The following is a 27,906-nucleotide window of genomic DNA, read 5'->3' on the forward strand; positions in this document are numbered from 1 at the left end:
TTACAGCAGATAGTAGTCTCTCAGTGATAGATTGACACCAGCAGTGTTAGGTTTGTTCATCCAATAAAGAGTATTGGTTAGAATGAGACTTCACAGTAACTATACTCTGGTTATAGCAGATAGTAGTCTCTCAGTGATAGATTGACACCAGCAGTGTTAAATTTGTTCATCAAATAAAGAGTATTGGTTAGAATGAGACTTCACAGTAACTATACTCTGGTTAAAGCAGATAGTAGTCTCTCAGTGATAGATTGACACCAGCAGTGTTAGGTTTGTTCATCCAATAAAGAGTATTGGTTAGAATGAGACTTCACAGTAACTATACTCTGGTTATAGCAGATAGTAGTCTCTCAGTGATAGATTGACACCAGCAGTGTTAAATTTGTTCATCAAATAAAGAGTATTGGTTAGAATGAGACTTCACAGTAACTATACTCTGGTTAAAGCAGATAGTAGTCTCTCAGTGATAGAATTACCAGATTGTTCCAATACATCACACAAAAACTGTTCCATACAATAGGTAGTCTGCTATTTGTATTACTTCAGCCCTGAGTCATCTATGCAATGCAGGCTTATGTGCAAATGCTGTGATAGTGTTGTAGACCTAGGCTGGGTTATAGTTTGAAAAGATTTATCTGATGTATGAATATGCTGTTGTTAGCGAACCAAGATGGCATTGTGTTCTCCAAAATTGCATTAGAATTAGGTGCTGTTGCTAAAGGCTTTTTACTTTGTAGGATTCAAATGTAAAAAATGTCTTGCTGCTTCATGTGTTAAAAGCCAGAAAGTGTTTAGAAATCTGCTATTTGTCGGTATCAAACAATAACCAGTTATAAAAGAAACAGTGTTTTAATAGACATCGGTATCTTTCTCACCTTTGACCTTTTTCCTGCACAGATATACTCAGAAGGAGGATGGAACTCTAGAAGTTTTCCCTCTAGAGAGGCAAGACGGTGGTAGTTATACATGTGTGATCAGTAACAATGTAGGAGAAACTACAAAATCTGCCAAGGTGCAAGTGATCCGTAAGTAACTGCTTTCAATGTGTCTGATTCTTGCAGCTAACCTTTGTACCTTCATTCTGAAGCTAGATTTACTAATATTTGAATATTGATAGGCAAACCAAAGTGTGCAGCCTATCCTCATGTGACAGTATTTCTCAATAGAACCGTTTTGTACACAGTTTAATATGTTGAGCAATGTCATCATGCATGATACAGCCCAATGAATGACGTATCTTGTGAACCAGGAAAACCCTATGGTTAGGGTTAACCCCTAGGTTTAAGCCTAACCCAAGAAATACTGCATCACATGTAGTATCATACAATACCGTACTTCTTGAGGCAATGCAACTTGCCACATTATAACTTGTCTTGAGAGATGGTGAACTTGAGGTCTTGGTGAAGTAGGTGGTACATAGCTGGGTTGTGGATAGGTAAACCAAAGTAGGTGATACTTAGTTGGGTTATGGATAGGCAAACCAAAGTAGGTGATACTTAGCTGGGTTACTTAGGGACATAAATCAGCTTCATCATGTTAGGATTCATCTAAGTACTCTGTCATTCCCTTGTTGATTGATTAATTAATCTCAACATATTTGTCATACACAAAGGACCATTTTTCACCCAGTCACCTTATTGTTATGTGAGTTATCAGTAGTAAACTATATGGGGGCGTTGTGGTCAAGTGGTTAAGGCAGTGGACTTGTGATGTAGGATTTACAGGTTCGAGTCCTGGCCAGATCATTGCGTTGTGTCCTTGGGCAAGGCACTTTATCTCCATTGCCTCTCTCCACCCAGGTGTATAAATGGGGACTTGCGAGGTGACTTGTAAATATAGTTGCGTGCGCAGGTTTGTGGCTGCACCCTATGGGAAGTGCCCCAGGGGACACGTGGCTGTGGTGCACTGTGGTGCCCCAGGAGAGATTGTTTGAATTGTGCACACTTTGGTGTGTAGACAAAGACAAGTTACCAAAGACCAGGGTTAAGTACAGCGCGACGAGACTTTGTTGTAAGTTGCGCCATATAAGAACTGTTAATTATTATTATTATTATTCTTTCTATTCACAGGTGATGTTGATTCTGGAAGATTCCTTGCACACAGGTCGCCTGCTTTAGGGGATCTCCCAACATCTCCTGGGATGCCAGAGCTGGTAAACCAGACTGCAGGAACAGTCACTCTACAATGGGATACTAGAAGCCTACTCGATCAGGATTATGAAGTTCATGAATATAGTGTAGAGGGTATCAACACAGAGGATCCTTCTGGTAAGCCTAGTATTCCTCCTGTAACATGGCCTTACTTCAATAATAATGATATAGCAGAGATCTGATAACTTAGACTGCGAATACACACACACATCGAATATCATTGAATGACATTTTCTCACACCATCGTACTTTATCTTCATGCACATATTGTTATATATATTGTGTTTGTGCAAAGGATTATGGGATGGGAGACTATTATATATATGTTGTTTGTGCAGGGATAATGGGGAATGGGAGAATATTATACATATATGTTGTTTGTGCAGGGGATGATGGGAATGGGAGATTTTTATATATATGTTGTTTGTGCCGGGGAATGTTGGGGATGGGAGAATTTTATGTTGATGGTGTTTGTGCAGGGGTGATGGGGTGGGGGATTTTTTAGATTTATGGTGTTCATGCAGGTGTGATGAGAAGGAGGATTTATAATTATGGTGTTGGGGCACGGGTGATATTGACAGGGATGGTCGTTGGTAACTATTGATGAAGATAAAAGATTTGCATGGAAACCCTCCTCCTATTTGTGCTGATCATTTGCCCATCTCCACACAAGGCAAGCACATCACTCCATTTAGCACCTGTTAGTGTTTTTGTATTTACATCACTCCCTCTCTTACCCTTCTCCCATATATATGCACTCTATTTTAGCTTACAATACATGGTAACATTCTTGCACTGTGACCCCCCCTCCCCCCCTCTCCAGGTTGTGACATTTGTCCTTCTGCAATTTACCATTCATTGACATGTCATGATGAATCCGGGAAAAAATGAATGAGTATCCCGAACACATTTACTCCAGTATCTGCAGTAGTGTGGGAAAATGCATAAGTAAATAACGAAATAGTTAATGCAAATGTTTGAGTTTGTCAATGCCAGTGTGTAAAACCAAACCCATATCTTTCACACCTTTTTTAGAATCCTGGCAAACCTTTGGTACTAGTGAGACCAGCAGGATTGACTTACATAACCTGCAGACAGGAATACAGATGATGTTCATAGTCCGGGCCAAGAATGCCAAAGGCTTTGGTCCTCCAAGCCCCATTTCTCATCCTGTGATTGCACTAGGTATGGATGGATTAAATGTATCAATGCACAGTTTTAGTTTTTCCCTTGTGATTCACAGTTAAGGCTCATTCTCTTTTAATTATTCCTCACAAAGGTTTTTGGTTTAATTTCATTATTTTCTCAACTACCTTCTACACATGGTGATTTTGTTACTTTCCTATTAAAGGCATTGAAGACTTGCCCCAAACCGTGGGCCACCTTGTGAAAATTAAGTTAACTTTCCGTTGCTTGCAAGTGAAGTTTTTCTCTTGTCGCTACAAAATGCAGACAGTAATGAAAAGTGATACCTTGTTATCTTTAGCTGGACCTGAGATGTCCATCGCTGTATCGTTTGTACACTGTGCTGTGGGTATTGGCCGCAGCTGTATGTACTGACTGTATACTAGTGTCTAATTACCGATGGTAGCAAGCTCTGTGTGTATTTTCTGGGATCGATGGTGGTGTCTAACACTTCTGTTACACCTCATTCGAAAACTAGGTCAGATTACCGGCATTAGACGTTCCTTTTGCGCGAGCCTTCACACCCTTTAAGTTCCTTGCAAAGTTATCCAACACAATGGAGCATTCATGAGTAAAACTGACATTGATGTTTGACTTTCAGCATGATGTCTGTACAACACCAGTGTAAAGGATGAGGAAGCTTTTCAACTTAACAACATTTCAATTTGTATATATTCTCTGCGTTTGATCATTTCGTATTGATAGCGTACTGCGTAAAAAAAAAAAACCTGTCTTTGTTTTATTTTATCACACCTGACTGGATCAGTTCCGCCAATTGGAGTAGAATCTATCACATCAGACCAGGAACCTGGTTTAGAGGAGCCCCCAATGGACCTGCCATGGGTGTATATTAATGTCGCCATCCCTCTTAGTGCTACAACCATCCAAGTTATGTGGAAGGTAAGTCAAATTTAGATACATTTGTTTCATTGGAAGTTTGTATGTAATCAGCACTACCCATTACCGATTAGTGACCATAAGAATAGACACGTTTAACTGACATGGTTACATTTTTTTTTTTCATCTTTGTGTTTTCTGACCTTGCTTTTTCTTAACATTTATGTCCAAGTTATGTGCAAAGTAAGTCAAATTTACATAACCATTACATATATTTCTTTCATTGGAAGTTTGTATGTAATCAGCACTACCCATTATCGATTAATAGTAACCTTAAGACCCGTTTACCAACATGGTTACATTTTTTTTTTTCATATTTATGTTTTCTGACCTTGCTTTATCTTTGTCTGTTTTTATGTCTGTTTCCTTTTTCTTGTTAATGTTTCTCAGGAAGAAGAAAGTGGAACTCTCGTGGAAGGATTCAAGATTCGTTACAAAGAGTCCGCTACCTCGGGACAGTGGTTGACGGAGGTCGTGTCGGATTCCAACGCAATCATTCTGAATGGATTGGAGAGCAACACAGACTATGACATCCGAGTTAATGCATTCAGCGGACATCATGATGGACACGAGAGCAATGAGGTCAATGTCCGCACTTTCGACGAGAGTAAGGAAGCCTGATGTTTCTTCGATCCCTCTGTTTTATTTCGACATTGTGTTTTTCCTGTTGCTACAAATACAGTCTTTTAGTTATACAGGTCCTCCTTTCCCCAGAAATGAAATGGTTCGCTATTGTGACATTTTTTTAATCTGCTTGCAGGCTATTAGAGGGCTCCTCTGGAAAGCAGTGCTTCTGCACTGAGCAGGACTACCCCAGTTAAAGATGACAATAATAAAAATAATAAAATTACTATATTTTGACAATTTTGTGCAAAGAACTTTTGTCGGGTCAAACTTATAAGTATTCAAATTATCATAGATTTAGTTGGATGAAAATAAACTATGTTTTATATCTTGATTCAGTATTGAGTACTTAATGGTCATCAAATCAACTTTTGATGACCTTCATTTTGAATACTTGAAGCAATTAACTTCTGGGTTTTGTAGACCAACATTAATCAACACAGGGCAATTAATTAATTAGGGCAATATCTGATATCCATAACCTCTACCTGTTGCTCCAGAGAGTCCCATTCCACAACATTGCAATATTTATTATCTGCTTCTCTTAGTTCATCAATGATATAGCACAATTAATCATTATAATAACATATTTATTAAATGAATAAGTCAAAACTAAATATTTCAATATTATGTATCATTTTCTTATCCTATGTATAAACAGAGAAACTTTAAAATTAGCTGACTTGAACATGTTTCTATATTAAAGAGAAGAATTTGAACATGAGGCCAGATTCATATTTAGTTTAGCTTTTCAAAGGGTTGCATGTGCCAAGATTGAAACACTCAGAGATCTTAAAAATGGATTATAAGCACTGAGTTGACTAACATCTGACATTGTAAAAATTTGCCTTCATTCTGTAAATACAGATGACGTCAGGGTACCAGGTGACCAGAATGTTCTCAAAACTAAACTCGATGACTGTGGCATTGCCATTAAAAAACTGGAAGTCTTGAGTCCGACAGAAATCAAGATTTCATGGCAGGTAAGTCCGACTGTAAAAGATGGTTTGAGTAGATGTTTGTTGTGGGATGTGTTTAATCCTCCCATTATTAAGAATAGCTAACATTCACATAGTATTGATGGGGTTGTTTCATGGCAGGTTAGTCCGACTGTACAAGATGGTTTGAGTAGATGTTTGTGGTGGGATGTGTTTAATCCTCCCATTATTAAGAATAGCTAACATTCACATAGTATTGATGGGGTTGTTTCATGGCAGGTAAGTCCGACTGTAAAAGATGGTTTGAGTAGATGTTTGTGGGATGTGTTTAATAATCCCATTAAGCATAGCTAACATTCACATAGTATGGATGGGGTTGTTTCATGGCAGGTAAGTCCGACTGTACAAGATGGTTTGAGTCGATGTTTGTGGTGGGATGTGTTTAATCCTCCCATTATTAAGAATAGCTAACATTCACATAGTATTGATGGGGTTGTTTCATGGCAGGTAAGTCCGACTGTACAAGATGGTTTGAGTCGATGTTTGTGGTGGGATGTGTTTAATCCTCCCATTAAGCATAGCTAACATTCCCATAGTATTGATGGGGTTTGTTTCATGGCAGGTAAGTCCAACTGTACAAGATGGTTTGAGTAGATGTTTGTAGGATGTGTTTAATCCTCCCATTAAGCATAGCTAACATTCACATAGTATGGATGGGGTTGTTTCATGGCAGGTAAGTCCGACTGTACAAGATGGTTTGAGTCGATGTTTGTGGTGGGATGTGTTTAATCCTCCCATTATTAAGAATAGCTAATATTCACATAGTATTGATGGGGTTGTTTCATGTCAGGTAAGTCCAACTGTACAAGATGGTTTGAGTAGATGTTTGTGGGATGTGTTTAATCCTCCCATTAAGCATAGCTAACATTCACATAGTATTGATGGGGTTGTTTCATGGCAGGTAAGTCCGACTGTACAAGATGGTTTGAGTAGATGTTTGTGGGATGTGTTTAATCCTCCCATTAAGCATAGCTAGCATTCACATAGTATGGATGGGGTTGTTTCATGGCAGGTAAGTCCGACTGTACAAGATGGTTTGAGTCGATGTTTGTGGTGGGATGTGTTTAATCCTCCCATTATTAAGAATAGCTAACATTCACATAGTATTGATGGGGTTGTTTCATGTCAGGTAAGTCCAACTGTACAAGATGGTTTGAGTAGATGTTTGTGGGATGTGTTTAATCATCCCATTAAGCATAGCTAACATTCACGTAGTATGGATGGGGTTGTTTCATGGCAGGTAAGTCCGACTGTACAAGATGGTTTGAGTCGATGTTTGTGGTGGGATGTGTTTAATCCTCCCATTATTAAGAATAGCTAACATTCACATAGTATTGATGGGGTTGTTTCATGTCAGGTAAGTCCGACTGTACAAGATGGTTTGAGTCGATGTTTGTGGTGGGATGTGTTTAATCCTCCCATTATTAAGAATAGCTAACATTCACATAGTATTGATGGGGTTGTTTCATGTCAGGTAAGTCCAACTGTACAAGATGGTTTGAGTAGATGTTTGTGGGATGTATTTAACCCTCCCATTAAAGGCATTGAAGACTTGCCCTAAACGGTGTGCCGCACTCTGAAAAAGTTAACTTTCCATTGCTTGCAAGTGACGTTTTGTTTGTGTCGCTACAAAATGCAGACAGTAATGAGATAATGTGATACCTTGTTATCTTTTATCTAGACCTGAGATGTCCATCACTGCTATGTACACTGTGTTGTGGGTATTGACCGTAGCTGTATGTATTGACTGTACACTATATCTAATTACCGACGGTAGCAAGCTGTGTGTGTATTTTCTGGGATCGATGGTGGTGCCCAACACTTCTGTTACACCTCATGCGAAACTAGTTCAGATTACCTGCATGAGACGTTTCTTTGTGCGCGAGTCTTCACACCCTTTAAGCATAGCTAACATTCACATAGTATTGATGGGGTTGATCATCACAAATATATCAATCATGTAAGGTAACTGGTAAATTTTAACATTTATGTAACAGCTACAAGGGTAAACTATTGTGTATATTTAATTTGATTGACTAGCTCGACAGAAATGCAGATTACATTGGGGGATTCTATGTGAAACTCCAGGCAGTGAATAATCCAGATGAGGTGATCACTACCATAGAAACCGAACGGGTTAAAATCATCCACAACCTACAGCCATGGACAGCCTATGCTGTCTCTGTACAACCTTTTGCTGGAGTCTTGAGGGGCCCTGAGACGGACAGACAAGTGATCCGAACAGCCGAGACTGGTATGTAGAAACCGTATACGTAGAAACAACATGAAACCGTATACGCAGAAACAACATGAAAACCGTATATGCAGAAACAACATGAAAACCGTATATGTAGAAACAACTTGAAAACCGTATATGTAGAAACAACATGAAAACCGTATATGTAGAAACAACATGAAAACCGTATATGTAGAAACAACATGAAAACTGTATATGTAGAAACAACATCAAAATCGTATATGTAGAAACAACATGAAAACCGTATATGTAGAAACAACATAAAAACCGTATATGTAGAAACAACATGAAAGCCGTATATGTAGAAACAACATGAAAACTGTATATGTAGAAACAACATGAAAGCCATATATATGTAGAAAAACACATGAAAACGGTATATGTAGAAACAACATGAAAACCGTATATGTAGAAACAACATGAAAACCGTATATGTAGAAAAAACATGAAAACCATATAGGTAGAAACAACATGAAAACCGTATATGTAGAAACAACATGAAAAACGTATATGTAGAAACAACATGAACACCGTAAATGTTACATTCTGTGACTATTGCTGCTTGACAAACTCACTATCAGAAAATGTGATGTCAGCATATGGAATTGATTCTCTAAGTCAAATTCAGTTAGTGTGCTAGGAAACATGTCATTAACATTACTTGTGTGCATCGAGCACTAGGCTAGGCTGATGAACCATTTACACATACTACAAATAGTTGATGAGTAATGGCCCCTACTTATTCATTCTAAGATTCACATTGAAGAAAATGATGGTTGTGAAAAATTACGCATTTAGAGAGACAGTTCTTAGATTACATATTCATAAAACATTCATGCAATTTTTATTCTCAAAGAATTGTTTATTTTATGTTATTTCATTTCATTTCAATTACGCATTTAGAGAGACACTTCTTAGATTACATATTCATAAAACATTCATGCAAGTTTCATTCTCAAAGAATTGTTTATTTTATTTTGATTTCATATGATTTCACTTTTTTTTTTTATGATGCCCATAACTATTTGTTGCTGGAATTTGGTTTCAATTTGCAGCACCTCTAGCTCCACCAGAGGTAATTGTTTTCCGGCCGTTTAATGTGACAACTTTCGAGGTTCAATGGCATGCTCCACCAAGAGAAGAAGTCCCTGGAATTATTCTGGGATACCACATCTTCTGTAGGAATACTCCCACCAACCAGCAAAGAAATGTTACAATACCCGGTAATTCAACGTTTGTGGGACTCATTGGCGATCTCGCTCCCGGGCTGTCATATGGAGTCAAAGTAGCTGCCTTCACTGTGGCTGGAATGGGTCCTTTTAGCGCCACAAAGTTTGCAAGACTACCACCTGGTGAGCAATTTTGCAGTTTTTATGTCATTGTTTAAAGAGTAACTGGAAATTTCCAAATGTTTTGTTTTACTAATGTTCTTATTGTCTATAAATGGTTAGTATTATGGTCAGTGGATGTGAAGAGTCACAAATTAACAGTGCAAACAGCTTTGATGTTCTTTGAATTTCATAGCAAGATCATGAAAAGTGAATCTCTAGTGAACTACTAATAAATAATAATAATCGCAGTTATTTTTACGACTCTTAAGCGACCACAAATGTGGGAGAAACCTGTAAGGGCTTTTGGATTACAACTAACACTTCGGGTAGCCTCCAATTCAACATTTTAACTCAAAAGTTGGAATCTTAACAATTTTGAAAGTCATTTCAGATGGGAAAAATGTAGATTGCTCTTGGATGAAAACCCCACCTTACTATGACCCAGCCCGGTATCGAACCAGGAACCTCCGGATTTCTAAGCCTCATTGCTTCACATGCCACTGTCTTTATCCACTCGGCCAAAGCACCAGTAGCAGTTGACTGCATCATTCAATTTATACTCCTTTCCCACCCCCCCCCCAATCCACAGACATATAACAACTAAGTTGGTAATGCAACCTGTTTGCCAAACTGAACTTTTGAAGATGTTTATTGCCTGAATAGATAATAATAATAATAGTAATAATAATACATAAATTTTATATAGCACCAAACAAACTATTCTCGTAGCACTTAACATAATAATAACAATTATAACATATATGCTTTGGTGAAAAGATACGTTTTGAGTGCTGATTTGAAACCGTTCACAGTATTGCACATTTTTACATGTTCTGGAAGTGAGTTCCACAGGCACGGTGCACTGGATGCGAACGTTCTCAAGCCGTAAGTCTGTGTTTTTACTCTAGGGATGAGTAACATCAGCGATGAATTAGAGCGAAGTGAGCATGCGGATGATGCTCGGAGCTGAAACATGACGTAAAGAGCAGTTCCTTACATTTGTTCTGCTATTCATAAAATGGTACAACATTCATATACTAAATTGCACTGAATAATCGGGGTTGTCCTTTTCTTCCTTTGATCAGCTCCTAACGGACCCACAAGTCGTGGCGATGGCGATTCATCCAAGACAGATGATGCAGACTCAGAGGGCATGAGCTTTATTTCTCATCCAGCATTCTTCGCCATCTTTGGATTGTTTATTCTCCTGGTAATAACCAGCTGTATTCTTCTTCTTCGACGACGACGTAAGAGGAGGAAGCACACACACTCTGTAAATAATGACAAAGGTAATTAAGAAATGAGTAATCATTTCAATCAAAGGCATTGAAGACTCGCCCCAAAACCGCTTTCCGCCCTCTGAAAAAGTTAACTTTCTGTTGCTTGCAAGTGAAGTTTTTTTCTTGTCGCTACAAAATGCAGACAGTATTTCAATGTGATACATTGTTATCTTTTATTAAGACCTGAGATGTCCATCGCTGCTATGTACACTGTGCTGTGGGTATAGACCATAGCTGCATGTATTGACTGTACACTAGTGTCTAATTACCGACGGTAGCAAGCTGTGTGTGTATTTTCTGGGATCCATGGTGGTGTCTAACACTTCTGTTACACCTCATTCAAAACTAGGTCAGATTAACGGCATCAGACGTTTCTTTGTGTGGGAGTCTTCAATGCCTTTAAGGGTGTGGACGGGTATCCTCAGAGATGAGGGAGGGGTATAGCAATGGGTTCGAACGAGGGCAATGTTTTGAAATAATAACCAACTTAAGATGCCTCCTGTTAAGTATTTGATTACTTAATTGCCAAGCAAGTTATATGTTACAGCTTCTAAACATCTATGCATGTTAAGAATTGTTCATTCAAACACCATCCATTTGTTCACTAACAGGTATGAAGAGTGTTACATTAACTTTTGATTCCTTAATTGCCATCATGGTTTGGCGGGGTGTATGGGTAGGGCTGGTTCAAATCTTGAGGATCAATGGTTGCTTTAGCTATGGGTTAACAGACTCTGCTGCACATTAATATTTTCTCAGACTTGCTGATCAGGCAGCGTTGTTTGGTCTTTTGACTCAGAATTACAGTATTCCATCTTTCTATTGCTTGATATACTGAAAGTGAATGTAACAGTTTAATTTTTTATATCCTCTTTTGTTTTTACAGAAAATGCTGCCAAAGAGAATGCCCATAAACTGTGAGTAGCTTGTGGGATGTATATGCAACAATTTCACATCAAAAGTTAAGACCTTTTTCAGTTTGAGTCTTTGGCTTGACAAATGTTCAAGTTCCGATGCCTTTCATCTTCTCTATTTCATCTACAAACAAAATGCCGGCAAAAATGAGAATTCTATGATCGAAGGATGTGAACAACATCAAATGCACATTCAAGTTTATCTTGCAAGAAAGTGAAAATGTGCTCTGGGAGTAAACTCAGATGCTAAAGGACTCATACCTGTACTCGATATAAAGTACTTGGTTTTTGCTCAGGACGAGTACTTTACGAATACTCATACATAAAAATAAAACAAAGTCATGTAAAACTGATTGTACAACAGGAAGCCACATAATATTCCATCTTTTTGCCATTCTATTATATTAATCTACAGTAAACACTGGTAGTGTCGAGTAAGTAAAAGTTGCATTGAGTGATAGTAAGGTCCAACTAGTGAAATAAAAACATTATTTCTGTCTTAGTCAACCTTCTTGCAAAGGAAATCTTTTTCATAAGATAAAATTCCACCTTAGATGCCCCATTCACTCAATATATTAGTGCTTGCATTTCGTCAATTATGTAATATATGAATTTAGCTGTATGGATATAAGGAGTTTAGCTCATTCTGTGTTATAATCATTGATTCTACAAAGAGTTGCTTGCATCTAGTTAACCAAAGAGGATCTTGCTCAGATTAGACATTAGCTAGTGTACAAATGTTCATACCTATCAGTAAACCAATGAGGATCTTGCTCAGATCAATCTATTAGACCAGGCTTTCCCTAACTTTATTCCACCACGAACCCCCTGTGGATGTCAGAGTTGTCCACGAACCCCCAACTTTTCGAGACACGATCTGAGTCATTATTATACTATATTACGCATAACAGTGCTTCGTTAAAGATCAAGTTCATAGTGTAATATTGTACTGTTATGTCATTGTACACCAACTTCACCAAAGTCATGCGGCCTGTGTCTGTTTCATAATTCAGTTATTTATGACATGCATGGTAAGGTACTAATATGGCAACATATGCGTATGATACGTGAAAAAAGTTTGTCGATAGGTATGACTTTTGAACATTACTAAATTATATATATATTTTAGTTCAACAAAAAGTACTCTAGTTTTAACTTTCAGAACGTCTCACGAACCCCTGGATGGACTCACAAACCCCCTGGGGGTTCATGCAGCCCAGTTAGGGAACCCCTGTATTAGACAGTATCTAATGTTGAAATGGTTACCTATTTGGGATTTATTATTTAAGTAATCCTCTCAGGTGAAACTGCTATTTCTTCCCCAACATTCTTATTCTGGTTCTGTCTTTCCTTTACAGTGGTCATGTTGCAATGACTAAGGGCCATACAGGTAAGAAATAGGTAACATTGAAGATTTGTGGTGGCTGCAAAAGTTCCATGTGAGCAAACTGCTGTTGTATATTGTATGTTTAATGTTAGTATAAAGGTACCGCAATGCATGCTTGTACCATGCAGTAGCAACTATATGCTAATCTCCTCTCTATGTGGTATGCTCTGGGTACTTGCTTGGGGTCCTATAGTAAAAGGAATGGATATCTTGTTACACTGTGGAAAACACTTGACTTAATCCTACATTGAATTCTTCCCTTTGTACAGTTTTGTTTTCAGGAGCTACTTTGTGTTAACTAATATACATAGTAGACAGTATCAATTGAATGTATGGTGCATTCATTGACATCATTATATTATGATAATGGATCATGAATTGTCAGAGAAGTCTATAGCTGATATTTACCGCTTTTTGTGCATGCCATGGAATTTATTGCTTTCAAGTTTGATCTTGTAAAATTATTATCATGGTGTTTTTCTTCCAGTCAAGACCCTGTTGAGTTTTTAAAGCTTTATACGCATTTGAGTTCAGGTTCCCAAATCTTGTGCTTCAAGATTTGAGATTTGTATCGGGAAGATGTTTTAGGGGAATTTGACATTTTGCTTTCACTTTTGTTTTGGTTCAACCCTTGTTCATGTGCCTTTGCTTTCTTGGTTTCTGTTGCTATCAGCTTGTTGTAGTGGTGATGGGTCTTCATCATCTGCATCCTCAGACACTTTGGAGAAACCCCCACCTCCGACTAACCCTCCGAGTAACCCTACATCCAATTGGCCCGGGAACCAAATTCCATCTCATTGGCTTCAGGAGGCATATGGTAAGCTTAAATAATCATTTTGCAGTCAACGTGGCACAACAAGTGTAAAAAATTATCAGCCAAAAAAGTATCAGTCAAAACTAAGAAAATACGTACTTATGTTTCCATAATTTAAGTTTCAATCATCCATAGTGTCGTGGACATTAAGGTTGGTAAATTACTTGATAAAACTCTGGAATCATCACATGTACTTTGTTTATACACATAGAGAGGAATGAAGTTAATTCTGCCTGTAATGCCAACATTTTACTTGCGTCAAAAAGTTTTCGAAAAGTACATATAAGACTTGAGGGAGCTTGGATCAATCAATACAAGTTGAATCAATATTTGAAGCAAGTTGGGATATCAGTATATGCACTTAAGGTTGCATAGATGTGAAAGTACTCTCAAGGATTCTACAGAGTAAAAAATATAATTCCTAGAAAAATGCTAGAAAATAAAGAGTGCGATGAAAAGAATAAGTTGGAAGGCTTACAGATTTGTATCAAGGCCATGGGCTTCTCACACAGCTTCATAGCAGTTCACTAATGGTCATGCTAACTTATAAATGTGCAATTCAACAGACACTTCCAGAGTGCTACAGTGTGTGTGCTACATCTATGCATAACCTGGGGTCATCCCAAAGGGTGCAGAAGCAATCCAACTATTTTCACAAGTTACCTCACTGGTCCTAATTTACACACCTGGGTGAAGAGAGACAAGCAAGATCAATTGCCTTGCCAATGGACAAAGCATATTGACCAGCCAGTAGCATAGCCAGAGGGGGCAGGGGGGCAGAGTGCCCCCCACAGAAATCTTTGGGGACACGAAGGGTGACTGAAAAATCAAAGGGAGCAAGAACAATAAAAACTAAATGTACTCCAACCTGGGGTATGGGCCAATGAAGGGGTGGGGGGTGGGGTCAACTACTAATGAGAATGTAATGAAAAGTCACCTCAAGAATATGTGCACAAAGTGCGGGGGGGGGGGGTTCAACCTCGAAATAGAACTCATCGAATGGTCACCTCAAAAAAATATGTGCGCTACGCGCGCATATGCAGTGTCTCTCTGAGGGGTCATATATTTGTATTCTCATATATATGTTTCTTCAATATGTGATATAGCCTGATGGTTTTTGACTGTGCAGGCGCGCACATTATTTTTTCGTTTTTTCCCCCCCAAAATTGGTAAAGATTTTGTACCCCAAAAAAGGAAAGTTTTAGTACAAAAATGTAGTTAAAAAAAATAGAATGATAACACCATTTTATATCTAAGCCCTTTTCGAAAAACAAAAATTTCCCCCCTCTCCTTATAGGCTACCTCTCCCCCAGGATGCTGCTCCACCACTATGTGTCTGAATATGAGGACAGAAATTTAACTTTTCCCCCCCCCCAGCCCCACACCAAAAACCTGGCTATGCCCCTGCTAATGACCTGGCCATTACTTGAATCAGCAATTCTTAAATCTCATTGCCTTAAACAAGTTAACAATTTCAGCACAACGTTGCAAAAAATGGCACCAATTGTTACCAATCTAGTATTGTTTCTGTATTACTAAATGAACAATTAATCTCATGAAAGATGTGCTCTATTTTGATGATCATGACAGACTATACCTGATAATGACGATGTTAAGGGTTGTTACCAATTGTGTGAAATCTTGCATGGTATTATTTGTTAACCTGTTTTGCGGGAAAGCTTTAAAATCTGTTTTTACTGTCACATGTTTTATTAGCTGAAGAAACCAAAACTGAATGTGTGTTGCTGCTGTGTCTTTTGTGTTTTATTGTAAACTGAACAGATCCTGTTGGTGGAAATCTATTTACACTGGAAGCATCTGCTGTTTCTTTGATAAATTCAGTGCAGACTGTACTGTTCTCCATGTTAAGTCTAAGAGCATGCTTCAGGGTTTGGTTTTGTCTTGCTTCAAGTTTGCTGCATGGGTTTATTGAACACATGTCTGGGTTTTCTACAGTATGGAAAGAAACAATGTTGGCTTAAGTTGTCTCTCTCCTCATTTGACTGGCTTTAACAAAATTGACACAAAATTGACCATTTTCATGGTTAAAAACTTCTTAGGTTTAAGGCTCAAAGCCATTTTATGGGAATGCTGTATTGTCTCTCAAAACTTATGTTCTCGTTCAAAGTATTTTGCATAATGTTTAATGACACAATGACCAATTGTTCTGTTCAGATGGAAGTATTACATTCTGTATAATTCACTTATTATTGCATCATTCATATACATTTGATGTCATGAAATGTTTAATCATTTTGTTTCAGATCCACCACAGTTTAATGTTAATGTGAACCCCCCTAACAAGGCTTACCTTCGCCAAAATAGCCTCACCAGTAGTGGAATTGGAAGCTCAAACTACCCAACACTCTCCACTTTTCATGGAGCCCATTTGGGTGCCAAGTAAGTCCTCATACCTGTCATACCTTAATCCATTAGCAGTATCCTGAAAACTGACTGAATAAGACAGTATTTGTGCAAGATGCTTCACTTGTATACATTGTAGATGGTGATATGCAAGGCATGTTGAGGTTTATTGCCCTTGCAGAGCACAATGAAAATATGCAAACTACCCGACTTACAAAAAACACAGCAGAACATTTGCAAATAATTGTCAATCGGTCCATGAGTGTGCTTACACTAGAATCAGTGGTGGAGTGTCCATACAGCCAGAGGGGGCGGATGCCCCCTCCCCCCTGACAGACTCAAATGGACTGCTGGCGCCCTTTACAGCTTTTTACCACTTTTTACTTATTCGCGATTATTGACTTTTTTATTGCGCTCTCATCTACCTATTGACATTTGTCACATTTTGTTGGTGTAAGTTCGAGATGACACCTACTTATTCTTCGTTTATCTGCAAATTAGCCAGACCCGGAAAGGGTCATTTCCGGCAATCTAGGTTTTTTTCTTTACTCAAAAAAATTCTGTACGCTACGCACCAACCTGTGGTGGCGCTCCGCTTAGATAGTGTCGAAAGGGCCCCTACAGACCATTCTCGCTCCTGCTGAACAATACCCCTAGCTCCGCCACTGACTAGAATTGCAAGAATAAGTCACTATTCGTGGATCTACAGGTGAAGCAAAGGTAACACAATTGAAGAGCACTGCCCACTAATTTTGTTTCATCTCTTTCATCAACAAGCCATGAATGTGACAATTATCTGTCTGTGTCCGTCAGTAAGAAATATATCAACCAATTTCTGAGAGTAAAAGGCAACGATGCACAAAATGTTCTTGATTAAATTAAGAAATGGTTTTCTCATGCCACAAAAGTGTCTATTAGCTATAGTCTATTAGCTATAGTCTATTAGCTATAGTCAAAAGTGTCTATTAGCTATAGTCTATTAGCTATAGTCTATTAGCTATAGTCAAAAGTGTCTATTAGCTATAGTCTATTAGCTATAGTCTATTAGCTATAGTCAAAAGTGTCTATTAGCTATAGGTTGCATCAAAAAACCTGTCGTTTTTTCCAGTTGGTTAACTGAGTGATCTGACAGTCCCATCTATTTGCACCTTTGTTGAGCTGCGTATTCGTCTATTATGCAACTCATCACACAGCTAGTAGCCAAATCACTATCAGTTCAATGCAGACATGGCAAGGTTTGCAGGAGATGAAGTTTCAGTAAGTTGAGGTCAAGAGAGCTGAAAAATGCAACCTATGGTTCATGGACTAATTCTCATCATGTGCTTCCCCTCACAGCTCCCCAGAATATGCAGTGGTAGAAAATCCAGATGGCACATCGACACCCAGTCCAGGACCAGGTATAGCATATGGACCTCCAGTGCACCCTAACTTTCTTCCCGTAGGGTCTCTGTCAGGACTTCATCCTCACCCGGGCCACCACCACCACCCTATGGGGGAGGACCCAGAGCCATATGCCTCATCTACCCTGGTACTTCCATCCTTCAGAAAGCCCCAGTGCAGCGACAGTAGTTCCGAGTGGACCAATTCATGGAACTCTCAGGACCACCGAAAGAAGACCGAAAGACAACTCCCTCACTTTGAACAAGGGAGAAAAGGTTCCAGAGATGATGGCAGGGTTAACCTGGGGAGTGGTCCACCTGTTCCAAGAAGAGGTGGGTTACATATTGATGTATGCCAAATTGAATCCTGGTTGTACCGTCATAACAGAGTAGTGCAAAGATCTTAATTATCATCAACATTTTCTGGTTGTGGTTTGGGCCTATATCATGTAGTATTTAGCAAACTGAATTGATGATATGAATATTGTACTTCAGTAGCTTGGGCTTATATCATGTAGTATTGAGCAAACTGAAATAATGATATGAATATTGGAGTCCAGAAGCTATGGCCATATATCATGTAATATTTAGCAAACTGAAATGATGATATGAATATTGGAGACAAATTGCTGGTGAATTGATTGTTGAAAATTTGTACATTAAAGTTAAATAACTGTGATTACTAGTGCCAAAAAATGTGTGTGGTTCATGTAGACCTTACAAACATCTTCAAACATTCATTTTATATTTTTTTCTCAAAAAGTTGTCGACAATTGTTAAACATTTTTCACAGAGAAGATTTGTTCAAATATTGTGTAGGTGGTTGGATTTAGTGTGCACTGTATAACTGTAGTTAACTATACATGTGGTTTGGTTTATCTATAGATCATTCTGTATAACTATATTTAACTATATATAACTAGATTAAACTATACATGTGGTTTGGTTTATGTAAAGATCATTCTGTATAACTATATTTAACTATATTTAACTATATATAACTATATTTAACTATATATAACTATATTTAACTATACATGTGGTTTGGTTTATCTATAGATTATTCTGTATAACTATATTTAACTATATATAACTATATTTAACTATACATGTGATTTGGTTTATCTAAAGATCATTCTGTATAACTATATTTAACTATATATAACTATATTTAACTATACATGTGGTTTGGTTTATCTATAGATCATTCTGTATAACTATATTTAACTATATTTAACTATATATAACTATATATAACTATATTTAACTATACATGTGGGTTGGTTTATCTATAGTTCATTCATACTTAGTAAAGATTCCTAAATCCTATTGGTCCATTCAGGTCAGCTGACTGTGGTTAATCCTGTGAGTAACGCACGGTAAAATTATGGGGCATCACTTTAATAAATCTTTGGTTATATGTAACCAAAAAAGTTTTGTTTTATGATTTTTCCCCCCACACAAATGGTAGTGTATGAATGAACGGGGTTAATCAACGGTCTAGCGTGCGTTACTCACATGATTAATGCACTCTGGGTGTGAATGCTATCGCTGGATGCACTCGGACTCCGCCCTCGTGCATCGCTTGCATTATCCCCCGATCGTGCATTAATCCTGTGAGTAACGCACGCTAGACCGTTGATTAACCCCTTAATCACTCTGTATAACTATATTTAACTATATATATCTATTCTTAACTATACATGTGGTTTGTTTTTTCTATAGATCTTTCTGTATAACTATATTTAACTATATTTAACTATATATAACTATATTCAACTATACATCTGGTTTGGTTTATTCTATAGATCATTCTGTATCAGGATTCTCAGATCAATCCAGCTTGTATTCATCTGCCAGTTCACAAGGTTTGTTAAGACATTAAATTATTTTATACCATCTTAATTTATTGCTTTGGAAATAAGGAATATTCCACAGGTAATGAAAAGGTAATGTTCTGCCATTGCTTTCCAACTTTGTCGATAAATTTCTCTGCCAGTGGTCAACCTACTTTTTTCATAGCTATGGTTTAATGATATATTAGATTTAAAGTGAGCTTTAGTGAGGATCATGTATCATATGTAATAATATCACACATCTACTACAGAAGGTACAAGTTGTACACCAGTCAGTACAGAGACAGACTGGCCACAACCATACAAATAAATGCATCACAAAATTAGGATACATAGCTTTGGCTGTACAGTTAACAATAGCCGGTTTGTAATAAATGCATTATTAAATTAGGATACATATCTGAGACTGTACAGTAAACAATGGCCAGTTTGTAATAAATGCATTACAAAATTAGGATACATAGCTTAGACTGCACAGTAAACAATGGCCAGTTTGTAATAAATGCATGACAAAATTAGGATACATATCTGAGACTGTACAGTAAACAATGGCAAGTTTGTAATAAATGCATTACAAAATTAGGATACATATCTGAGACTGTACAGTAAACAATGGCCAGTTTGTAATAAATGCATTACAATATTAGGATACATAGCTTAGACTGTACAGTAAACAATGGCCAGTTTGTAATATATGCATTACAACTGAGACTGTACAGAAGACAATGGCCAGTTTGTCTCTGTACTGACTGGTGTAAAACTCACACCTTGTGTTAGTAGCTGTGTTATCAATCTATTTATGTATCATATATCAATATCTATCATTACAATCTCTGATCATTCTAGGAGGAGGCCACAGGGTTTATCGTCATCACCTCAGGAAGAACAACCAATCACCTGCCAATTGGTCAGAATTGATGCCGCCTCCACCCGAACAGTCTCCTCCTCACGACCCAAATGCTCCGCCCCCTCTACCGACACAGCCTAGACCGGGTGCACAGTCTAGTATGGATGGGCAGCATATGTCTGCTCAGCATCACAATCAATTGGTGAATATTCATCATAATCCAGTCATGAATATGCATCACCAGCATGTCAAAACTGACTTTCCAGCAAATAACGTGAATATTCACGACGTGCATAACGGCGGGCAACCAATGGGATTGGGTATGCATGATCATAGTGTCCACACCCAGCAACAGCAGATGGGGATGGGCCTGCCTGATAATTATTCATCTGGTGGCTACAGTGGACAGTTTGAACAGCAGCAGCCAGGATTCAATATGCACAGGACACCGCAACCTATTCATGGTTACAATTACGATGGGACCTTCCCACCGAACAATCAGGGATTCCACTCCCTCGAACGACAGGAATTTTGCGATCATTGTCCAGATTGTAAGAGTGCTAAATCCATGCAAGCGCACGGAGGTAGTTTCCACGGTGAACACAGACGGAATCAATCGCCTCGGACGGTACAGAATCTTAACGGTCAGAATGGGGCTCACGACACACGGACGTATCCAGGACCAGCCCATGGGGACCACTTTCAGATGGCTCCGATGAGCTATCAAAACTCTTCCCCTAGGCCCCACAAGAAGGCCCCACCCCAAGGGGATCCCCCATATGCTCGGATGCAGAGCGGGGGTAGCACAGACCAGTACAGTGAAGGCAGTGGATCTTCAATAGCATCTCAGAGAGTGTTCGCTGATCCTCGACACGCTCAAATTGGTCAGGAACTGCTAAAGTATATGTCTCAAGGGGAGCTGCGGGCCTTGGCAGGGAACAACGAGGCTGGATATGCCCCGATGAAACCAACCCAAATGGCCTCTAAAGATGGTAAATGAAAGGTTTTAAAGTTGCTCTTTATACATCATTTAGTTCCTGTTTATTTACCTCGGTAGTGTTCATCTTCTTGCGTCTAATTGGCTGAGTCCAACTAAAATATCAAAGTTGAACAAACTATCTGTCATCGAGACAACGCTCAATGAAGCTGAACAAGTAGTCAGAGGTTTCAACCCGTTTATTTGCACACATTGCTCAACAGGACCAAGGTGAAAACTATTAAGTAAAAATATCAAACCATTAATATTAAAAGAGGTAAACAATTATGATATCTAGCCCCTTAATACCTATATAAAACTTGTATGATACTTACATACTAAGGATCTCTGCTATAGGAGCACATGCGATGCCTCTCTGAACCAGGAGAGGAATGAAGCATATGTAGTTCACATAATACCTAAGTATGCATTGATTACGTAAATATGCAAAGCGAGGAGGCGGGTATAAACGGTCACACCATAAACACCATAAGGCGAGGGCAGCATTAACCTTTGCTCGACCTCGACTTAGCGGATATTTCCCTATGGTCATGCTAAGGAATAACACACATCGGCAACGATGACACTATCTATGTTATATATTTACCTTGCTAATTTTATAACCCTATTCCACTGTTCTTCCAACCACCTCACCCCCTCCCCCTTCCCTACTATTTCTCCTGTGCTACTATTCTATTACATTTCTTAATACTACCATAGGGCATGCTGCCAAGAGGAGGTCCACAGTCTCTGATTCTGAAATGGATGAGGGGATGAGAGATACAGACTTTGAGCTTGTTAGCAATGGTAAGTCTGTTTATTGGAAATCTTGAAGGTATCTGGATTAGTGTATGGATTGGTCTATGGATTATTGAATGGTATATGGATTAGTCCATGGATTATTGAAAGGTATATGGATTAGTCTATGGATTATTGAAAGGTATATGGATTAGTCTATGGATTATTGAAAAGTTTATGGATTAGTTTATGGATATTGAAAGGTATATAAATTAGTATATGGATATTGAAAGGTATATGGATTAGTCTATGGATTATTGACAGGTATATGGATTAGTCTATGGATTATTGAAAGGTATATGGATTAGTATATGGATATTGAAAGGTATATGGATTAGTCTATGGATTATTAAAAGGTATATGGATTTCTCTAGGGATTATTGAAAGTTATATGGATTAGTATATGGATATTGAAAAGTATATGGATTAGTCTATGGATTATTGAAAGGTATATGGATTAGTCTATGGATATTGCAAGGTATATTGATTAGTATATGGATATTGAAAAGTATATGGATTAGTTTCTGGATATTTAAAGGTATATGGATATTGAAAGGTATATGGATTAGTCTATGGATTATTGAAAGGTATATGGATTAGTTTCTCTTTCATTTCATTTATTTATTTAATTATAGAGCAAAAAGTTAACATACATTGGAGAAATCTTGAAATGTAACAGAGCTTTCGTTAGATGTTTGACATCTTCTGTCCCTTCTGTTACTGTTACTTGTCATTTAGCCTTTGAAGAAGATCCTGCTAGGATCGAAACGTCAGGCCAACTTACTTTTACACATTCTCCTACACAAGCTCTCTAGTGGATAAGCAGTTTGCTAACAGTTTTTATTTTATTTAGATGTTTGACATGTGTGATGTTTTGTTTCTGTTTCTCTCAGGTCGTTTATCTGCTTCCTGTGCCTCTCTGACTAGTTGCAATACCAGCCAATGTAACTCTGACTGCTCAGGATCAGAGGGTTCCCTCATCGCTCAGATGGACATTAACAGCGCGCTTTCAAAGATGGAGAACAAATTATCAGGTAACAATTGCAGGCAAGGAAAATTGAAAATATCCTAAATCAGGAGCTGAAGCTTACTGGAAGGAATAATAATAATAATAATAAATGAGACTTATATAGTGCCAAATCAGTAGACAAAAGTCACTGCTCAAGGCGCTTTACAAAGAAAGCAGATTAATTTACAAAAGAACAAGTGAAAAGATGGGTCTAAAGTAGACTTTTTGAATGTAGAAATTGGAATACCATTTGTGATTCCTGTTATAAGAGGTCTGGAGGGAACAAAAATATGAATGAGACTGTTAGATGGACCATCTCATAACACACTGTAGTATTTATTTCTGGTACTACATCATCAATCAAGTAACATATATATATATATTTGGTTTTTCTTGTTTAACTGGTTGTTTTTCTTTCGTTTTCCTTCCTTTATTTTCAATCATTTACATTCATCCAGTCCGCAAGTTTATTAATTATATTCTGATTGGCAAGAAGTTGATTGGCTAGCTTTTGTAACTTCTTGCTATTTTTGAAAGATATTCCTGGAGCAGTGTCCACTATGACATGTGTCCACTATGGCATGTGTCCACTATGACGTGTCCAATATGACATGTGTCCAATATGACATGTTTCCACTATGGCATGTGTCCACTATGGCATGTGTCCACTATGACATATGTCCACTATGATATGTGTCCACTATGACATGTGACTACTATGACATGTGTCCACTATGACATGTGTCCACTATGACACTATTAAACTGTTGTCCTGATTGGTTGATCATTTGTAGCTCTCTTTCATCTTATATTTTGTCTGATTTCTATAGATGAAACTTCCCAGAATGGACTATCATCTACACCGACTAACACTCCAAAAGCCGGTAAAAAACAACCCATTGGTACAACAATGGTGTCACGGTTTGATGGTTCGAAAGTAAAACCCGCTCTCCTTCACCAAAAGCCAGATAGCAGCCAGCGATCGTTGGCAGCAGGGACACAAGAGGATGTAGTTTGAAAAGCGAGAAGATATTGCAACATTGTCTCAGATGAGGATGTAAGCTTTGGCTTCAAGTTACAAAGACAGAACATGAAGTCATTTAATATGAAGTAAACATTATTCTAATTTGGCAAACCTTAGACATTTCCAAGCAACTGCTGCAAACTATCTGAGTGTAGAGCTAATCCTGAACTCCTGGATTTACTACTCAATGGTCATCCTGGTAACAAGTGACATAAGTGATTGGAGCTGTAGAACATTAACCACATACATGAATATCTTTATGCTGAGCTTCCTCCTGGGTCTACCTATGTACTCAATGGTCGTCCTGGTAACAAGTGACATAAGTGATTGGAGCTGTAGAGCATTAGCCACATACATGAATATCTTAATCCTGAGGAATTCATGGATTTACCTATGTACCCAATGGTCGTCCTGGTAACAAGTGACATAAGTGATTGGAGCTGTAGAGCATTAGCCACATACATGAATATATTCATGCTGAGTTGACCTAGGGATTTTATTGCACATACCAGAATGAACCCATAGGCCATCAGTGTAGGTAATCATAGCTGGGTGGACATACATGCAAGACCAAACGAGCCATTGGTAAAACTACAGGGACTTGTGATAATAAACATAAATGAATGGTCCTGGGGTTATTACTGAATGGTTCTATAGACCTACCCAAATCAACCATGGGCTACAGACAGGAGTGTGATGAGTGACAGAGCTGAAAGATTTAATGAAGTGTCTATGGCTGGGGTGGGCAACCCAAGGCCCGCGGGCCACATGCGGCCTGCCAGTGAGTTTTTGCGGCCTGTGAGATGTCTCAAGAAAAAGAAAAAAAACAATCTATTTTACATCATCTAGCTGCTTAGAATTTATTGGCTCTAATGATGCTGTCAGGTAGGCCTATTATCCCCATTAATTATCAACTGTACTATATTGGCATTATGTTTTTGTGAATACAGATTAAGTACACACACCTATTCCTTGAAAGTCCTCGGAATCAAAGGTTTGAAATCAACAACAGCAAGTCGTTGGTTAGTTGCGGCCCAGTCAATATTTCACTCCTTATATCTGGCCCATTTATTCAAAAAGGTTGCCCAGCCCTGGTCTATGGAAGCTTTGACCAGCTAATACAGGAAACATGGAAAAACCAAATATGAGAATGCTATCAACAGTACTTTATAATGATAACAAAGTTAGCTGTTTGGTTGCTAATATTATAGTAGATTAGGATGGATATTAAGATAACAAAATAAAAATAAAAGTATATGGAACCTTGCTGCATTAAGTAATGTAAGTGATTTCTGGAAGTTGACTGCATTGATCAAATATGTTATTTCGGGTGTATGGGAAGCCTCTTGTGTGAATCACCAGTTGTTATGTGAGTTTCTGGATGCTTACTGCATTAACAAATGTTGTTGGGTTTCTGTGGGTTCTTTGTATTTAGGCTATTACAAGCAGTAACATGAGGTTTCATACTGCTAATACACTATTTGTGAAAAAAGTACTATTTATGGAAACGTAATGACCAATTAATCCCATCATGTTAAGTTGTAGGAGGCTCAATAATTAAATCTTGTCCGCTGATATTTAAGTTACTATCCGAAGTTTATGGACGCTAACCGCACCAAGTAAAAAGTTGAATGTGAGATTTGTGGAAGCTTATTCCATCAACTTTATATGGTGTAAGGTTTATGGAAGCTCAGTTGTATTAATACTAAGTTATTATGTGAAAAGTGATTGCATTAATGCAAAGCTCTGTATGAGGTTTATGGAAGCTTATTGCATTAAGTCAAAAGCTGTTATATGCAGCTAATGGAAATTGATTGTGTTAATTAAAAGCATTTATTTGTAGTTAATCAAAAGCTTATTGCATTAATATGGAGGCTTGTTGCATTAACTAAGAGCTGGCAAGGGCTGGGGGGGGGGGAGGGAGGGGGATTGCTGCTTACTGTATAAAGTGACAATTTCTTTTTCAGGTTACTGGAAGCTTTACTGCATAAAGTGACAGTTTCTATGTCATTGTTACATGAGTTAACCGATAAGTGACAATAACAGAAAATGACCTAACCTTTCTGGTCAAAGGTTATGTGGTCAAGAAGTGGAATAATGAGCCTTTTGAGTGATAAATAAATCAGCTCACAGATATAGTACATTAAGTACTATCTATGTGACTAGTGGGCACCACATCATACAGTTCCTCGGGATGGTAAAGATTGGTATCAGCAAAACTGGACTAGGCCTGTGTTATACTATAGGGCAGTATGTGAGAAAGCTCTTAGCCTGAAGCATCAGATTCAACACTGACAAACTACGTTTCTACTTTTCTGAATTATTTTAGCTTGAAATACCACTTTAATTTCTGATAAAGTCTAAAACTATTCGTTAGTTGCAGACACACAACATAACTAATGTTATCATTAATATTTGGACTTTGTTATGATTGTTTTCTTATATTTATTCTGTAATTCATAGCTTGATTTCCTCTCATTTCTTTATGGTATCATACTTCCATTACTCACAAATCATATAAGATTTTTCTAAAGAAGAAATTTGCAAGTACTTAATTAATCCTTTAGAGACCATAGAAATGGTAGTTATTCAGGAACAGCTAAGGATTGTCAGTCACAAGTGATGAGTAGTCATATTCGCCTGACAGGGTAAAGTTTGAAATGGTCACAGGGATGAGCCTGGGTAAAAATAAAATCACGGAATTTTGCAAAAATTGCAGTATAGGCTCCAGTTTTCGTATGCTACAGTGTGTTAGGATAATAGTTTTTGTCCCGAGGTAGAAAAGAAATCACGGATATTCGCGGAAAAAGCTCATGCCTGAGTGGAACTCCTTAATCATACTCGTGGGAAATTTGACATCATGAAATGACTAGATATATATTGCTTAAAAACATATTTTCAAATGAAAATTTTTTCAAGTCTGTTCTTTCTGAAATCTTCATTTATACTCTTACTTCCAAAAAATCTTACAGATTTAGATTTACTTTGATATTCAGTGATTTGGTGATTTATTATACTGGGTATGTGACAAACATTGGCTAATAACAATTTCATCAAAGATACAGTGCTACTGTATGTGATGAATGCATCGACTGAAATGTGTTGCTCTTTGCACCTCTATTTTGTGCTTTCTGTGTTTAAACTTATTTATTTATTCTTAACGAATTATTCTTTATGTTTAACTAACATTTGTACGTTGGCACTTTTTACATGTCAGTTATAAGTTTTCTACTAGTTACTGAATTGGGAGATGTCCCGCATGGCTGATGTTTGAGTGTTGTCTAGTGGTTTGTGACACATATGTGTGACACATAGTGGTTTGTGACACATATGTGTGACACATAGTGGTCTGTGACACACATGTGTGACACATAGTGGTTTGTGACACACATGTGTGACACATAGTGGTTTGTGACACATATGTGTGACACATAGTGGTCTGTGACACATGTGTGACACATAGTGGTTTGTGACACATAGTAGTTTGTGACACATGTGTGACACATAGTGGTTTGTGACACATGTGTGACACATAGTGGTTTGTGACACATATGTGTGACACATAGTGGTTTGTGACACATAGTGGTTTGTGACACATAGTGGTTTGTGACACATAGTGGTTTGTGACAAAAAGGGTTCTGCTCAGCCCACCAAACATTCTATCAGATTTTCAGAAATGTAGCCATTAGCCTATATCTTAGATAGATAATATTCTTGGACTGTCTTAGCATTGTACATTGATATTGTTGGATGTCATGAACAATTAGAAAACTAGCTGCTAACTTTGGAAATATTTAGCTGATTTTAATAAAACAA

At 37.9% G+C, this 27,906-nt stretch overlaps 1 protein-coding gene across 5 annotated transcripts in view; it reads left to right on the plus strand.

The window, feature by feature from the left end:
- The window catches only part of LOC139977230 (uncharacterized), a 188,221-nt gene extending 163,771 nt beyond the window's left edge, over nucleotides 1-24,450 (plus strand). For 3 of the 5 annotated variants that reach the window (XM_071986467.1, XM_071986469.1, XM_071986470.1), the window contains exons 12-30: nucleotides 898-1,025; nucleotides 2,070-2,267; nucleotides 3,186-3,335; nucleotides 4,102-4,235; nucleotides 4,623-4,839; nucleotides 5,724-5,839; nucleotides 7,895-8,108; nucleotides 9,167-9,463; nucleotides 10,528-10,731; nucleotides 11,609-11,639; nucleotides 12,995-13,026; nucleotides 13,697-13,840; nucleotides 16,102-16,237; nucleotides 17,537-17,913; nucleotides 19,389-19,448; nucleotides 20,283-21,275; nucleotides 21,980-22,066; nucleotides 22,951-23,091; nucleotides 23,897-24,450. In XM_071986467.1, the coding sequence (XP_071842568.1) occupies nucleotides 898-1,025; nucleotides 2,070-2,267; nucleotides 3,186-3,335; nucleotides 4,102-4,235; nucleotides 4,623-4,839; nucleotides 5,724-5,839; nucleotides 7,895-8,108; nucleotides 9,167-9,463; nucleotides 10,528-10,731; nucleotides 11,609-11,639; nucleotides 12,995-13,026; nucleotides 13,697-13,840; nucleotides 16,102-16,237; nucleotides 17,537-17,913; nucleotides 19,389-19,448; nucleotides 20,283-21,275; nucleotides 21,980-22,066; nucleotides 22,951-23,091; nucleotides 23,897-24,084 (3,847 nt within the window). In that variant the 3' untranslated portion in view covers nucleotides 24,085-24,450. The remainder of the gene's footprint in view (nucleotides 1-897; nucleotides 1,026-2,069; nucleotides 2,268-3,185; nucleotides 3,336-4,101; nucleotides 4,236-4,622; nucleotides 4,840-5,723; nucleotides 5,840-7,894; nucleotides 8,109-9,166; nucleotides 9,464-10,527; nucleotides 10,732-11,608; nucleotides 11,640-12,994; nucleotides 13,027-13,696; nucleotides 13,841-16,101; nucleotides 16,238-17,536; nucleotides 17,914-19,388; nucleotides 19,449-20,282; nucleotides 21,276-21,979; nucleotides 22,067-22,950; nucleotides 23,092-23,896) is intronic. The other 2 variants (XM_071986468.1, XM_071986471.1) reach the window with 2 other exon arrangements.
- Nucleotides 24,451-27,906: the final 3,456 nt, after the last annotated feature.

The sequence above is a fragment of the Apostichopus japonicus genome, chromosome 12 (genome assembly GCF_037975245.1).
Source record: "Apostichopus japonicus isolate 1M-3 chromosome 12, ASM3797524v1, whole genome shotgun sequence".
NCBI classification, from domain to species: Eukaryota; Metazoa; Echinodermata; class Holothuroidea; order Aspidochirotida; family Stichopodidae; genus Apostichopus; species Apostichopus japonicus.